The sequence below is a fragment of the Taudactylus pleione genome, unplaced genomic scaffold, assembly GCF_031769625.1.
Source record: "Taudactylus pleione unplaced genomic scaffold, aTauple2 ptg000149l, whole genome shotgun sequence".
In the NCBI taxonomy this organism is placed as follows: domain Eukaryota; kingdom Metazoa; phylum Chordata; class Amphibia; order Anura; family Myobatrachidae; genus Taudactylus; species Taudactylus pleione.
In genome coordinates, this window is record NW_028284551.1 from 6170099 (window position 1) to 6186447 (window position 16349).

General features: G+C 44.8%; 1 protein-coding gene across 3 annotated transcripts in view; it reads left to right on the forward strand.

The window, feature by feature from the left end:
* The window catches only part of ERCC4 (ERCC excision repair 4, endonuclease catalytic subunit), a 60078-nt gene extending 50878 nt beyond the window's left edge, over positions 1 to 9200 (forward strand). For all 3 annotated transcript variants that reach the window (XM_088474232.1, XM_088474231.1, XM_088474233.1), the window contains exons 10-13: positions 4743 to 5331; positions 5516 to 5608; positions 7136 to 7248; positions 8418 to 9200. In XM_088474232.1, coding sequence (XP_088330358.1) covers positions 4743 to 5331; positions 5516 to 5608; positions 7136 to 7248; positions 8418 to 9151 — 1529 coding nt within the window. In that variant the 3' untranslated portion in view covers positions 9152 to 9200. The remainder of the gene's footprint in view (positions 1 to 4742; positions 5332 to 5515; positions 5609 to 7135; positions 7249 to 8417) is intronic.
* Positions 9201 to 16349: the final 7149 nt, after the last annotated feature.

Genomic DNA, 16349 nt, shown 5'->3' on the forward strand with positions numbered 1-16349 from the left:
TGTAATCACGTTACTAATCTTATATGGTGCTCCAACCAATCAGCTCCAACTGTCATTTTTCAAACACATGACGATTGGTTGCTGATTGGTTGGAGCACCATTTAAGATTAGTAACGAGTGATCACAAGAATATCACTCATTGATGAATATGAGCCTCGGAATCAACCCCATTATGGTTGGGGTGGTCACAGTCCAAAATGAAGCTACTATGTTAGACATAAATGTCTTCAATAGAGGATAGCCGCATACCAATTACATGTACCACTCACTATAAGAGCTAATGATCGGCCATTGAGCTCTTTCCATACCAAACCATAATGCAGTAAGTGAGGACTCTTCCTATAACACAGTGATAACATTTGACTAAGTTCCTCTTTAATAAATTTGCGGCCGCACTTTTCTAAGGAGATAAAGGAATTGCTGCAGCATTTTATTTATTTACTTTTTACCAAGGAGGAAATATTCATGGGCCAAAACACATCCGCAGATATATGGACACTGAGCAGTTTATACTCTGGCAATCCAGGGTATGGTTCCCTCTAATCAGCTAATTGTGCAAATGGCCCAAAACTCCTCTGTGACTCTGCAAAGACTGCTTCCACGGAACTCCAGATCTCCAGGACTAGTTGCCACCATGCATGTGGATAATGAAATTGATGGGCTACTAATAGACTCAAGATTATCTTCTACAGTAGTCCTTATCATTGTATCATTGAGGCCTTGCAAGGACCAGATATTCTGCCATGATTAGAGAATTGAATGCATGACCTATTACTACTAATATAGCTTCTCTCCTTCCTGGACTTTCTAGCTGCAAAACATGAAGCAGGCTTAGCATCAGCCACCATCTGCCTTGTTATCACCAAGGTTAACTGAATACATATTTTACCATTTCTTACTCAGAAGAGTATTAATCCACAGTATTCTAGTATTTAGAATATAGAATATCTTTGAACATAAGCTATGTTCCTAAAATTCATAACGCGCATCGTTCGTTTGTTCTCTGAGCATAAGTTTGCAAAGCTTTTATTGGATACCAACCAATTGTCCATGCAACCACCAGGTATGTGGTAGTCTTCCCACCAGCTGTTGTTAGATGGCAAGCAACCTGACAAACAAACCGTAGTTTGCAGGAATGTATGACCTGCAAACTTTATTTTGTTCTATGGCATAGCACTGCCACCTAGCAACAGTACACACCCTACCGACCCTACAGATCTGTTGGTTGCTCTGTCCAGAGTTTTAGTTGTACCTAGTCTATGAATGCTCTTCAGGCTGTTATGTTTTTATCATTACTTCATTAATTTATTAATGAAACTATAATTTTGTTAATGGCAAAGTGAACAGTTTAACTTGGAAAGAATCATGTCAGTGTCCCATGGAAGGAAGTTTATGCCAGGCGCGCAGAAGCGATTCCCCTCCCCTCCCCCTGGTGGCTCTGGCTTGCTCTAGCCCCCCAGTGTCTCTCTAGCTTCAGGCAGCTCCCTTCTCTCTCCAACCTGCAAGCCCAGTGGCTCTCCAGCTCCTGCTCCCGCATCCCTCCAGCACCTTTTACCTTCTTCTGGGTCTTTTGGCTGCGCATATCTTCAGGCACCGCCGACAGTTGGCGCAAAGAGGTCTTTTTTTTTTTTTAGTTTATGGCAACTCGCAATAAACTAAAAACTTTATGGTGCTGATGAAGATGAAGCAGCGGTTCCCCAGACCCCACAATTAGATCCATCTATAACCGCCGCTGGCATCGGTTATAGATTTATCTGTTTGCCCCTGGTGCCCCCCTGACAGCAGGCACCTGGAGGCCAGTGACTCCACTGCCTCCTGGAGGTCCGTCTCTGGAGTGTTTTCATTTTATTATTTGAAGTGATGTACTTTCCTTCATTATCCAAGTCTAGGCATGGGATTGCCATAAATAGGCCAGCGAAAAATCTACCTGAGGGCTGGCTCGAGTGATCACATGACCATTAACTCACAGAGCAGATACTCGGCCTCGCCCTGCTCTGTAGGAACAAGCTAAGTGACATTTTTTCACTTTTATCTTGATCTATCCATAGTCGGGAGGCTTGCTCATCCACTCACCAGCTATCGCTGGGATCCTATTCTCTAGAAAAAGAAAGTTTGCAGATCATAGATTCCTGCAAACTGCTTACAAGTGAGCCCATATGCACGTATCTGCATACAGTAAGTGACTGTCTCCTGGCTTGGGAGATTCAAATCCTTTTTGCTTCCAGCAGCTGCTCAGACATAGTATACTAGATGCACCCCGATAGCCTCCTGTCCTTCAGGTCATTATTGTGAATGGTACACCCCTGGACCTTAAGAGAGAACGTAAGCGCTTGTATCAAGATACAAAACAATATGCTGGGCTTTGTCCTCCTAAACACCTAAATTTAATCCACAGATAATAAACTATCAACAAAATGAAAATTACAAGCAGTTCCCCTTAAAATGTATCTTTGTTTCCTACTGTAACTGCAGTTTGAAAGAAGGAAAGTTTTTGTGTTAAGTAAACGTCCTCTATCCCGACATCTGGCACTAAGGACTGTTAAATGAGAAGATGTATTTTTAGCATTAACCTGACAGCGTGTTATGAAATGCAGGATCACTTATCCGGCTTCATCTGGCATGTTTTCACGAGGAGAATTGCATTGTTTGTTTAAATGACCGTAATCAAGCTTAATCTCATTAGGCAGAATTGAGATGGAAACAGATTTATGTAATTTAAGTTGAAATAACCGTTTACGTTTTTTATGCTCCAAGCAATGCATAGTGGATTTAGGTTTACATGTATGACATTTCTATATTCAAAGTCCATTGTACTTAAAAGTCCACCCTGTATATGACAGTCACATATTTCTTGTCAATGAATAATCACTTCAAATGGCAGAAGAATAACATATAATATATGCGGGTTTACCTCTAGGTATAACCATTTTTATCATTGCCATTATTTTTTTCCCCCAATTCTCCAAACTTCAGGCAGAGCTGTCAAAATAAACGTTCCCCCTATTGATTGTATTATGTATTCCTTAGCTGTTGTGCTTACCCTGCTAAGCAATGTCCAAGGAGCTTTGGTACTGGAACTGTAGACCTCCTAACAAACGTTTGGATATTGCTTTTCTATACAATCATCTCCATACACAATTGAGGAACACACATTCAAATTAAATTTATTGCAATCTGATCACAAGTGGGCGCCCATATATTTTAACCTAGAGAACCCACTGCACCTAAACATAATCTGTGATTGCTTCTGGTAGCATGTGCAGACTGTATGATATACCAAGCCAATGTAAGTTGGTACACCGTGACCCTATGTGCATTTTAGCTAAGGTCCAGACATCCTTTTGTTATTATTTATCTAATTCCAGTCCATGTATCACATGCTTTTAAGTGATTGGCAATAGAGAAATCTACAGATCAGATTCCTGCTACTATGGGAGGCAGTGATTATGTTAGTAAGGGCAGGGTTGCATGTTATAGAGACTGCTGTATCATCATGGAAGGAGGAGAATGGAGGTAACACGAAGCCACAGCCTCAGTCGGGTAGCAGAGGAGCAGGGTCTCCCAGAAGCAAAGAGAGGTTCCTGTTAAACTGATACTTGATTTTGATGTTATTATGAAAGTTCATACATCATACATGATTGTAAAATCATCAGTTTTGTGTTTAGATAGAGTTAATTTCTTTGTTTTTGTTGTGTTTTTAGTCTCGATCTGAGGTTCCTAAACACTGTCCTCAAGGGTCCCGAACAGCTCAGGTTTTGAAGATATCCATGGTTGAGCACAGGTGTTAAATCAAATTGACTGAGGCACTAATTAAGTCACCTGTGCTCAAGCTCAACCATGGATATCTCTAAAACCTGAACTGTTGGGGAGCCTTGAGGACCGTGTTTGTGAACCTCTGGTCTAGATTGTATGTTGCACATACACAATGTAAGACAGTGGTAGGATTGTTTGACATTGCACAGTTATACAATAATACACAATTAACTTTATCTTAATTTCTTTCTAAAAAAAATTTATCTTAAAATAGAAGATCGTCACTGAACCACTTGCCTGGCGTGGTTACTCTAGTTAACGCACTGCCTGGAGTGGTTGCAAACGGACATAGTCGCAAATGATGCAACCTGTCAGTAACGCACAGTGGGCGGCTTCTGGTAGATAATCTTCCAGCAGTCGCCAATAGCAGAGGCACCTCCTGGCCCCTCTGTATCACTGCACTATCCCCCAGTGTTTGCCATGCTGCTGATCGGGCAACACAACAGGACCCCCCACCCGGCAGCTGCTGAGAGGAGCAGCCAACAGGAAAATGTAAATTCACCACCCTTTAGCCCCCCCCAGTGAGCAGTATCTGGGGGAATGAAAGTCGCGATGGTCATGATGTTCCGAACATCAGTGGTTTCCAATATATCGATGATATAAATCATATACTGAAAATCAATGTTAATTTTACATGTTTCAAAAAAAGATTATTTTTTTTATTAAAATCGAGTTGGATAAGTTTTAATAGATGTTTCTGAGCATTTTTTTTTTTGGAGGGGGGGGAGGTGGAAACAGATTGCCAGATAAGTGGTTAAGATCAGTTAAAACACAAATACTGTATATCTGAAGAAAATTTACAGACCTTGAATACTTAGAACTAATTTAGACAGCTATTTCAATTGTGGAACGTTTTTCATACTTCTATGATTAGTCTTCGATCTTAGTTGCTGTCGTGGCTAAAATGGTCTGTGTGCTTTTCTTGTTAGGCCGTGTGTTGATTTGTGCCAGTGATGATCGGACCTGTGCGCAGCTGAGAGAGTACATTGCGGTGGGGTCTGAGGCGCTGCTAATGAGGCTGTACAACAAAACCTTTGGGAAGGATGAAAAAGCGGCTGAAGCGTGGCTGAAAAACAGAAAAGCTGTCAAAAATAAGGAATCAGCCAAGAGTGGAAAAAACTCTTGGGTGAAAAAGGGTAAAGAAGGCTCAGGCAAACAGAAGAAGAACGTCAAGAAAACAGAGCTGACTTTAACACAAATGATGGGAAAAGCAGAGGAAGACGATGATGTGAAAGATCAGGAAGAGAACAAGTACATGGATGAAAGCATTAGCACTGAGAGTAGCATAGAGGAGCCGAAATATGAAGACCTCCAACTGAATTTGCCTTCTGACTCCTATTATGGTATCATGAAAGAGCCCCTGACTGTCATCCACCCATTGCAAGGCTGCAGCGACCCTTACGGTCTTACCAGGGTACTGCACGAAGTCGATCCAAGATACGTAGTCTTATATGACGCAGAGCTTAGCTTTGTTCGTCAGCTTGAAATTTACAGGGCCAGCAAGCAGAACACTTTAAGGTATTTACAGAAATGAAAATGCTGTTACCTACATTCATGGTTATCTGGCCCATTACATACAGCACAGTACTACCCCAGCACATTAGAGTTGTTCGAATATGATCACATTCCTCCGTCACACAACGGTTTTGTATGTTTTAATTCAATTTCTCATAATAAACATATCTTCATTTTCACATTTTAGGGTATATTTCCTTATCTATGGGGGCTCCACAGAAGAACAGAGATATCTCACGTCTCTTAGGAAGGAAAAAGAAGCGTTTGAGCAGCTAATTAGGTAAGACCGCTATGTATCTACGAGGCAGGACGTAAGGAGGGCGGTCCGGCCGTCGCACAGGGCGGGATCCTGTTGGGTGGTACCAGCTGTACTTGCCTTTGCTGCATCAAGCGCCCTGCTCCAGCTCACAGCTCCCACATTGTGTGGGGAGAGACATTATGTCTTCTCCCACAGTGCCATGGCATCTGTTCTGCCACTAGTGCTCCATAGAAGGCTTCTCCACTCTCCCACCCTTTTGGGCATTTAGTTATGACGGCTTGAGCACCTCTCAGGAGGCAGGTGCAGCTGCATGTTGTTGATTGCACATAGACTTTCCTAATAATTTACGCTTGACCAAGAGAAAAGCAGCTGAAAGCCGAAATAAGCTGATAAGAGGAACTACAGTAATCTTCTCTATCACGTTCCCACCTATTACTTCAGCATTTATTCAAAAAAGATTTACATGCAGTGTGTTGAATCTTGGTTTGGCTCATGTGTCTCCTTAGTAGCTCATATTTTGTTTATCAGTTTTTGCAAATATACATAAAATTAGATAAATTACATGTAAACGAGCACAGCCAGTGGGTGTCATTAATAATAGTGATATCCTTGATGAAGCTCTGCCGGACAATAAGCTCTCTGCAGGCAACAGCAAGATAAACACGGAAAAGGACATTATAAGAAAACATTAAATCGCATCCAAACTACTTTTTTTTTTTTTTAAATTATGAAATTAGTTGCATCATCTGCTTCCATTGTCATTGTTTTGTTGCAACAATTAAAAAATATTTTGCTATGTTCCCTTTAATAGTTAAATAGAATGGCAGTTAAAGGTTTCATATGAACTGAAGACCATCTAGACCAGTATTTGTCATTCATTTCCCACCAGGTTACCCACTGGAAGCCCATTTGTCCTATTTGTACCGCATCATTTGGAAAGGAAAAAATATGTAATAAACAGAATTGTGATTAGATAAAATGTTTTGGGTGCCGATGTACAGTATATAGAAGCAACAAATATGCTATAAACAAGGTTTAAAAAAAATAACCAACAATGTAATGAATTGTCATATACAGTATATTTCTCACATATTCTAATATAAGAAAAATTTAAAAGTGACAACAAAATTTTAGTCCGCTTAGGCTTTCTTAGTATTCATTTATTTATTTTTTTAAAGCTATTTAACTTTAATAATTACATTTTTGCACAACTTATTTATTTTTAATCCACTAGAACTGGTAAAACATATTAAGATGCAATATCATAGGCTGATTTATAGGCACATGTTCTGGCAATAGGGGCGCTTTGTCAGATATTATCTACATTTAATTTTATAAATCTCTTTTTTGGGGGGAAACACCAATGGTCATGTGACTATTTTAATTAGTGACAGACAGTGAAATATTTTTTTTTCCATTTATGCATAGCAGATTAATGTAGAATGCATATTTAATAAAGCTAATGTACTTTTGAGAATAATAAGTTATATTTCCGTTGGCAAATACAATACTTTCCCTCATTAAATCCTGTTGTGGTAATTTTTGTAGGGAGAAGGCCAGTATGGTTGTCCCTGAGGAAAGAGAAGGGAGAGATGACACAAACCTGGATCTTCAGAGAGATGTGACTCCTGCTTCAGCCTCTACTGACACGCGGAAAGCTGGTAGGTATCGTGTGTTTCCATTAGTGCCCTATTGTTCTCACAAATGTAAAACATATTTTAATTTTGGACTATCTTTGATATGTTTATGATGGTGTTCATTATAGCACCCTGCACCTGTCACAACCCGTGCAGTTCCTCTTTCCTGTCTGGGATGTTGCTCTCTGGTGCTTCTAGCACACTCTGGTCTGTATCTCAGCAGTTGGTTTTGATAGCTGAGTGTGCTAGAAGCACCAGAGCAGATCGCAACACCCCAGGCAGGAAAAAGGAACTGCATGGGTTGTGACAGGTGCAGGGTGCTAGAATGAACACTATATGATTAATAGCCAAAGCGAAACATTTTAGTGTTGCTACCACCATTAAGTAAGGAATTCTATATCCAGACATTTAACTACAATATCTTGCAAAGAAAACAAAACTGTAGGAGGTAACTTAGAGGCTGATTCTGTGGTGGGAGCAAAGCATGAATGGCAAGTAACTTTATATCTGGAACAAACCATGCTGCAATGCAAGGGGTGCAAATACATGTATCAAGTTTGCATGCAGGGTACATACTGGCTGCTTTTGCCTGTGGCCCACAAATGCTGGACAGCTCTATTTTTAAACTGCAATTTAGTTTTGAGTTTGGACATACCCCTCCCAAATCTAAATCTCACTGCACATATTACATCTGCCAACACCTGCAGTGCAGCATGGTTTCACCAAGGTGCACAGTTACTTACTCTTTTCTGCTTTGCCCCTAACTCAGAATCAGCCCCTAAAAAAGAACTACAATTGCAACTTCTTCCCTGTATGTAGATATTTTGCTTGAAATACAGTTTTTGCCCTGACTTTGTGGCTCATTTGTTTTCTTCTTTGGTAAAACTGCCCCCTAGTGAGTAACTAAGGTTGACTAGACTTCATTGTTCTGGATCTTGTTTATTATGAACAAATGAGCCCTGCTAAGTGAAGCTATACGCTATAGCTGTTTAACCCATTTGGAAGCCGTCAAATCACAGACAAGCAACTTGTTTGCCTTTACAGAGAACTTTGTTAGGGCGCTAAGTGGACAATCTGTTGTTCCTTGGTTCCTCGTAAAGCCTCAGATTTATTAAGTATGTAGAAATGAAATCACCTCAATCGCCAGCCTTGATACCTTTGCATTCAGAACTCTTTATGGATTTTTTGTCTAGGAGGCCAGCAGCAGAAAACCGTGCAGAACAACATCATCGTCGACATGCGTGAATTTCGGAGTGAGCTGCCATCTCTGATCCACAGACGCGGCATTGACATTGAACCTGTGACGCTAGAAGTGGGAGATTATATCCTGACCCCTGATATATGTGTAGAAAGGAAAAGCGTGAGTGACTTGATCGGTTCACTCAACAATGGCCGTCTCTACACCCAGTGTGTATCCATGTGTCGCTACTACAAGCGACCTATTCTTCTAATTGAGTTTGACCCCAATAAGCCATTTTCCCTCACTGCACGGAGTTTAATCCACCAGGAAATATCTGTGAATGACATCACCTCAAAAATCACTCTCCTCACTCTTCACTTTCCAAGACTGCGCATTCTCTGGTGCCCATCACCTTATGCCACTGCAGAGCTATTTGAGGAGCTGAAGCAGAACAGGCCACAGCCTGATGCTGCAACTGCTATGGCTATTACTGTCGACTCAGAAACCGTCCCAGAATCTGAGAAATATAATCCAGGCCCTCAGGACTTCCTTCTAAAAATGCCAGGGGTCAATGCCAAAAACTGTCGAGCCATAATGAATCATGTAAAGAACATTGCAGAGCTGACAACGCTATCAGTAGAGAAACTGTCTGAGATTCTGGGAAACGTCAATGCTGCAAAACAACTTTATGATTTCATTCACACGTCTTACACTGAGGCAATCTCCCAGGGGAAGGCAAAACGTTGATGTGTTACATTTTATTTATTAAACAAAATGTTTTGTACAAAATTTTAAATGGGACATTTTCTCATTTTTTTTATGATCCGCAAGCTACTTAGACATGTCTGTTTTCTGAGTATTAATTACATTGGTGGCTTATGTCATGCGTTTGACTCACCTAAGGCAGAACGGAAAGGTTATTGGGATTTTTTTATATGAACAGTCCAGCGGGATTAGGGACATGCCATCATAAGGGGACAAAAAAAAAATCGATCGTCTAATAAATAATAATAATTTAAATAAATAATAACTTCTGCGTACTTCCACTTGTTGTGCATATCAAAATGTAATAATCATTTAACACCATTGGAAAAATCATAATTTAAGACCAGTTGTCACTTACCAAAGAAGTGAGGACCAACAGGTTTGTCACTTTTTTTATGAGAGCAGAGCACTTACACATCAAATGCTTAATTGTGCATTGTTTAGGGAATGTATGTACTAGACTTAGTTCTGTCTTCTGTCTGTGCATGTCATGAGCACACTGAAGGAATTTGGTCTATCACCTATTTCTGTGCTCCCCTGGCACTCTCCAGTTCTTGAGTGACATTAGTGCTAAAATGACATTAGACCCAACCTGAGCTGCAAGGCCACACCCTTAAGTAGCTCTACTATTACAGCCAGGGCCATAGAGAGCCTGGCCGGGCTTGGGTACCTGCAAGGGGTGTGGCCTATTGTAAAGAGGCGTGGGAGTATTTGCAATCACTATCCCCCCTCCTATTAGGTGCAGGCAGGGGAGACTGCTGCTGCGCTTAGCAGCAGCAGCCTCCCTGTACTCAGTGCAGACCAGCACACAACATTGTGTGCTGGCGCTGCTGCTAACAGGACTAAGAGGGGAGGGGGAGCGGTAGACCCAGCAAGCATGAGCCTGGGCAATGCTCCCCCCCCCCCCCTCTTTGCGCCCCTGATTAGAGACTTTCAATGAAGTCATGTGAAGTGTGTTAATTAACTGTGGGTTAAAACCAAATAAAAACTTCTTTTCTACTTCAGGGTCCATAGGGTATCCACAGGATACCTTGGGGTATAGGTGTGACGTCAGTCGCAGGGCACCAAAGAGTTAAGCTTTCAGCCTCCCAGGATGCACTAGGTCCCCCTCCTATACCCCGCCCCCGGGCCAAGGCACCTCAGTTTAGTTTGGTGCCCGGCCGGAGTCGGGTGCACCTGTTAGAGGAGGCGTGGAAACAACCTGGCAAAAGATACCAGCCGCAGAGACGCCTGGCGGTGGCTTATCCGTTCGCGGATAATTATTTTGCTAAGTGGGAATCCCCTCCAACAGGTGGATTCTCACGTGACCCGTCTTGTCCGTAGTGCCACATTGCCGATGCCATCCATGTCCTCCCTTAAGGATGCTACGGACCGCAAGGTAGAAATCTGCCTGAAGTCCGCTTATTCCCTTGCAGGGGGGGCAGCACGGCCGGCTATGGCCATTTGCTGGGTTGCCAGAGCGATGGAGCGCTGGGCGGATTCATTAGAGGCTTCTTTTGAATCCGACTGTCCGGCCAAACAGGCGGAGTTGATTGGCAATCTCCGTGATTCGGCCACCTACATCAACGAGGCGGCTCTAGACATTAGTACTCTGGTGTCTAGAATTTCTTCAGCAGCGGTGGCTGCTCGTCGCACCTTGTGGCTGCGATCCTGGAAGGCGGACGCAGATTCCAAGAAAGGTCTGGAAGCGTTGCCGTTTACTGGAGAAGTTCTCTTCGGTCCGGATCTGGATAAGATTGTGGCCACGCTGGCGGCAGCCAAATCTGCTTGTCTCCCGTCGGCCGCTGCTCCTTCTGGTTCGGGACCATCGTCCTTTCGGTCATCTAGGGCCCAGGGCAGGCCCAAACCACAGTCGTTTCCTCGACAGGCTGGCCCTAAGAAATCGGTCAAGCCCCGGAAGCAGGCATGGAGTACCAGACGTCCGGCCCCCAAGCCAGATGACAAGCCTGCGGCCTGATGGTCCGGGCCTCCCTTTGGGGGATCCCAGGGTGGGAGGCCGCCTGCTACAGTTCGCCCAGTGTTGGTCGACCACTACGACAGACACTTGGGTTCTGGAGGTGGTTTCCCACGGATACGCCCTCTCCTTCCGGCACAGACCCCCGGCTCGCTTCTTCACCACGGGTCTCCCATCAGACCGGAACAAGGCTACGGAGCTGCGGAAGGTATTGCACACTATGCTCCAGGCTGGAGTTATAGTGGCTGTTCCATTCTCCCAGAGGGGCCAGGGTTTCTATTCAAATCTATTTTTGGTACAGAAACCCAATGGGTCATATCGTCCGATTCTCAACCTCAAAGCACTCAACAAGTCTTTGCGGGTCCCGAAGTTTCGGATGGAGACCCTACGGTCCATCATTCTGGCGCTGGAACCTGGGGACTACTTGGTGTCATTGGACATACAGGACGCTTACCTGCATGTCCCTATTCTTTTGCGCCATCAACAGTTCCTCAGGTTTGCAATCCGCAGCGACCACTTCCAGTTTCGGGCGTTACCTTTTGGCCTGGCAACAGCACCACGTGTTTTCACCAAGGTGATGGCGGTCATGGCGGCTTCTCTGCGGCTGCAGGGAGTCCGCATGTTGCCGTATTTGGACGACCTGTTATTGGTGGCAGGATCTCCAGAGCTCCTGTTACGCCACTTGGACCTGACCATTGCACTGCTGCAACGGCACGGCTGGCTAATCAACTGGCAGAAGTCCACTCTAATCCCGTCTCGGAGGATTCTGCATCTTGGAGCCTTATTGGACTCGGGACAGCAAAGGATCTTCGTGACGGAGGACAAGATCTCTGCTTTACAGTCAAGGGTGCGCAGTTGCCTGCACAGCCGCCGGGTGTCCTTACACTCGGCGATGAGGTTACTGGGCTCCATGGTGTCGGTGTTCGACATGGTGGAATACGCCCAGTTTCACTCCAGACCTCTGCAGCACCTGATCCTGTCCAAGTGGAACGGGCTGACTCAGTCTCTGAAGTCCCAGACGATTGTGCTCACCCAGGAGGTTCGCCTGTCCCTTGCGTGGTGGTTACAGACGACCCACCTCAACAAGGGACGTCCGTTCTGGGTTCCAAATTTGGTCCTGTTGACAACGGACGCCAGTCTTCGGGGCTGGGGAGCAGTTTCGGGTCCACACTTGTTCCAGGGCAGGTGGACGCCGACAGAAGCGGAGCTTCCAATAAATATCTTGGAACTCCGTGCGGTCTTCAATGCTCTCCAGCAGGCACAGCGGTTTCTCCAGGGTCGCCCGGTGCAGGTCCAGTCGGACAACGCTACCACCATGGCCTACATAAACAGGCAAGGAGGAACTCGCAGTCGGGCGGCTCTCGTAGAGGTCTCTCGGATCCTGGTTTGGGCGGAGCGCAATCTTCCGGCCATATCAGCGGTCTTCATCCCGGGAGTGCTAAATTGGGAGGCGGACTTTCTAAGTCGCCAGGACGTTCATCCGGGGGAATGGTCCCTGCACCCGGACGTTTTTCAACTACTGGTGGACAGGTGAGGTCTTCCAGAAATCGACCTCATGGCGTCCCGGCACAACAACAAGTTGCCGGTGTACGGGTCTCGCACAAGAGACGAAGGGGCGTCTCTGGTGGATGCTCTGTCCGTCCGGTGGACGTTCCGGTTCGCATACCTGTTCCCTCCGGTCTCCCTTCTTCCACGGGTAATCCGGAAATTCAAACAGGAAGGAGGGACGCTCCTGTTGATAGCTCCCGCGTGGCCCAGACGGCACTGGTTCTCAGACCTTCAGGGTCTGTCCGTGGACAGTCCTCTGCGGTTGCCGCTACGACCGGACCTTCTGTCTCAGGGTCCTTGCCTTCACCCGGACCTGACTCGGCTGTCTTTGACGGCGTGGCTGTTGAGACGGCCATGCTGAGGTCCCGGGGGTTTTCCAGCTCTGTGGTGCGTACCATGTTACGAGCTCGGAAACCGTCTTCCGCGAGGATATACCATCGCGTGTGGCATACGTTCTTCCAGTGGTGTCGACCGAGAGGTTATGCACCGCGGGAGTTTCGTCTGTCTCGGATTCTCGCCTTCCTGCAAGCGGGACTAGATCATGGGCTTCGCCTTGCTTCTTTGAAGGTACAGGTTTCGGCCCTATCTGTCTGGTTTCACCGTAGGATTGCTACAATCCCGGATGTGCGCACCTTTATGCAGGGTGTTCTCCGCATTCAGCCGCCCTTTGTTCCACCTGTGGCGCCTTGGGATTTGGCTGTGGTCCTGAGGGCTCTCCAAGGACCGCCGTTTGAACCACTGGGCTCAGTGGATCTTAAATGGCTAACAGCTAAGACTGTTTTCCTTCTGGCCATTGCTTCGGCCAGACGTGTTTCTGAGTTAGGGGCTCTTTCTTGTAGACCCCCTTTCTTGGTTTTTTATGGGAACAGGGCAGTGCTCCGCACTCGGCCCGAGTTTCTTCCCAAAGTTGTTTCCCAGTTTCATGTTAACGAGGAAATAGTTGTTCCGGCCTTTAACTCACCGGGTCTTTCCGTGGGTGAGGCCTCTTTGGATGTTGTGCGGGCCTTAAGGACTTATGTTGACCGCACTTCTTCGTTTAGGAAGTCGGACGCTTTGTTTGTCCTCTATGGCTTCCGTAAAAAGGGTTGGCCTGCTTCAAAGCAAACTTTGGCAGCCTGGATCCGTATGGCTATTTCTGAAGCTTATCTTCATGAAGGCCTACCGGTCCCTCCTTCTCTGAAGGCTCATTCCACTAGGTCTGTGGGTCCTTCGTGGGCAGCTCGACGTGGTGCCTCGGCAGTTCAGATCTGCAAGGCTGCTACGTGGTCTTCTGTCCATACCTTCGTGAGGTATTACAGGTTTGACACCTTCGCCTCTCAGGATGCTTCCTTCGGGCAGCGGATTCTCCTTTCTGCACAGGAGCGTCCCCACCCTTAAAGGATACTGCTTTGGGACATCCCCAAGGTATCCTGTGGATACCCTATGGACCCTGAAGTAGAAAATATGAGATATGGTAAGAACTTACCCTTGTTATCTCTATTTCTACGAAGTCCATAGGGTTCCACAGGACTCCCGCCCTGTCGCACCTGTGCTGCAGATGGGCTTTGCTCTGGTCACCGGTTTTCCGTCTCCCTCTGGTGAGAATGTGATTCTTGTATGTGTCCAGATCTTTGTTCTCTCTCTTCCTTCTCCTCCTCCGGCATATGGCTTGGTAACTAACTGAGGTGCCTTGGCCCGGGGGCGGGGTATAGGAGGGGGACCTAGTGCATCCTGGGAGGCTGAAAGCTTAACTCTTTGGTGCCCTGCGACTGACGTCACACCTATACCCCAAGGTATCCTGTGGAACCCTATGGACTTCGTAGAAATAGAGATAACAAGGGTAAGTTCTTACCATATCTCATATTATTTTTATGCTCTTAGAATAGAATAAACTTTGAGGTGACAGGAGAATTTATAATCACACGTGTTTGTTCCTTTTAGGTATAAAATATTCACATAACTAATGATTTCTGTTTTCTGTATAAAGCATGGAGCGGCACACAATTTTTATTTAACACAGTACATGTCAAATATGCAATATATTTTCAGGTATATTTGTAATTATACGTACAAGTGTCATGGCTTCCAACTAACATGGTGCCCAACCCGTGTGTGAAGGACACAAAGAGACTTAAATTAGTACACCCCACTTCTAGCACCATTCCACCACCCTGCTACTATATATATCAGTGGTCTCCAACCTGTAGCTTCATTTTGGTAGCTCACCTAGCTGCAGTACTGGCAAGATAACTAGGAGGAAGTAACCTCTGACATGTGCTCCCCCGTGGCATCAATGCCATGGGTGGAGCCACAGGGAAGCATGTCAGATGATTGCTGTAGAGGCTGTGGCAATCACCTGACGTGCTTCCCCGTGGTTCCACGCACGGCGTGTACGCTACGGCGGAACAAGTGAGTCCTATCCAGCCCTGCCGGAAAATCACGCAGCAGCCCTGCCTATACAGTATCGTTTGCTCCTCTACTGCACGTACCTCCTTGCAACCGGTAATTAACAGTGAAATGTGCCTGTGCTTACATTTTATTTACAAACTACAACAATATCACTGTGATAATTAAATGCATTTTTATTTTCTATGCAACATTTTTTTTTTTTCTTTCATTTTCATTAAATTACCTTCAGTTGTTCTGTTATTAAACAGATTTTTTTTTCTACAATTTTAGTAGCTCTTCAGGAGGTTTCATTTTTCTAAAGTAGCTCACACTTTGGAGACCACTGATATATATGATACTGTATGAATGCGGTAAAATACATCTCTATACTGTGATGCTTAATACTTATGAACAGGACTAATTTGTTAGCTTACTTTCTAACTCAAAGATTGAATTAATTAAATCTTAATTTTTTTGTGACTATCTCCAATTAAATATGAGCAAATAGTTAAACAAAAATGACATGAGGACATACAGTAAGTACAGCTTTACAGAACATATATACAATTGTATTATTTAATCATTATTAAGCATGCTGCAAGTTTAGAGAATTGAACCTGATACCTGACAACAAGGTGCATTGGGCCCGATTCAGAGGTGGACGCATGTGGTGTCGTTGCTGCGTCTTTAGCCGCAGAGGAGCAGAGAAGTTATGGTAATGCTGAAGGTGGCGTCTTGTGTAATGAGACGCCCACCTCTGGCTTCCCTGATTCACAGCCTGCAATTGAAGATGCACCATCGGATCATCATTAACATCTTGGTCAACATTAGACATCTAAGCAACCCATAGGTTGCTCAGAATTTCCAACATAAGTATGGTGCCGAGATCAATGAATCTGCCTCAAAAGACGCAGTCGATGGCTTCGGCACGCCCCAATAACACCGGCAACATACCTGCGTTTTAGATGCTCCTCCTCGTCACCACCCCCACACTGCAACCAGAGCCACAGAAGCTAAGCTGAAAATGCGCATTGTGGCGCTGGCACGTAAACTAAAAGTCTTTAGCGACTGAATTGTCACAGCATTCGGGTCTTATTCAGCTCTGTTGTCCTGTTATCTCCACATCTAAACGGCATTTTAAATTTTTATTTTTTGGTTACAAAAAAAACTAAAAAACTTTTTCTTTTCTGCATTGCAAGTGGAGGATCTGATATTCGGTCTGTATATAGACTACAGTTTTTAATTATTTGTAAAACTATATCTGGCTGGTTTGGATTTTTACAAACTCATTATAAGCACGCTGTCTATACA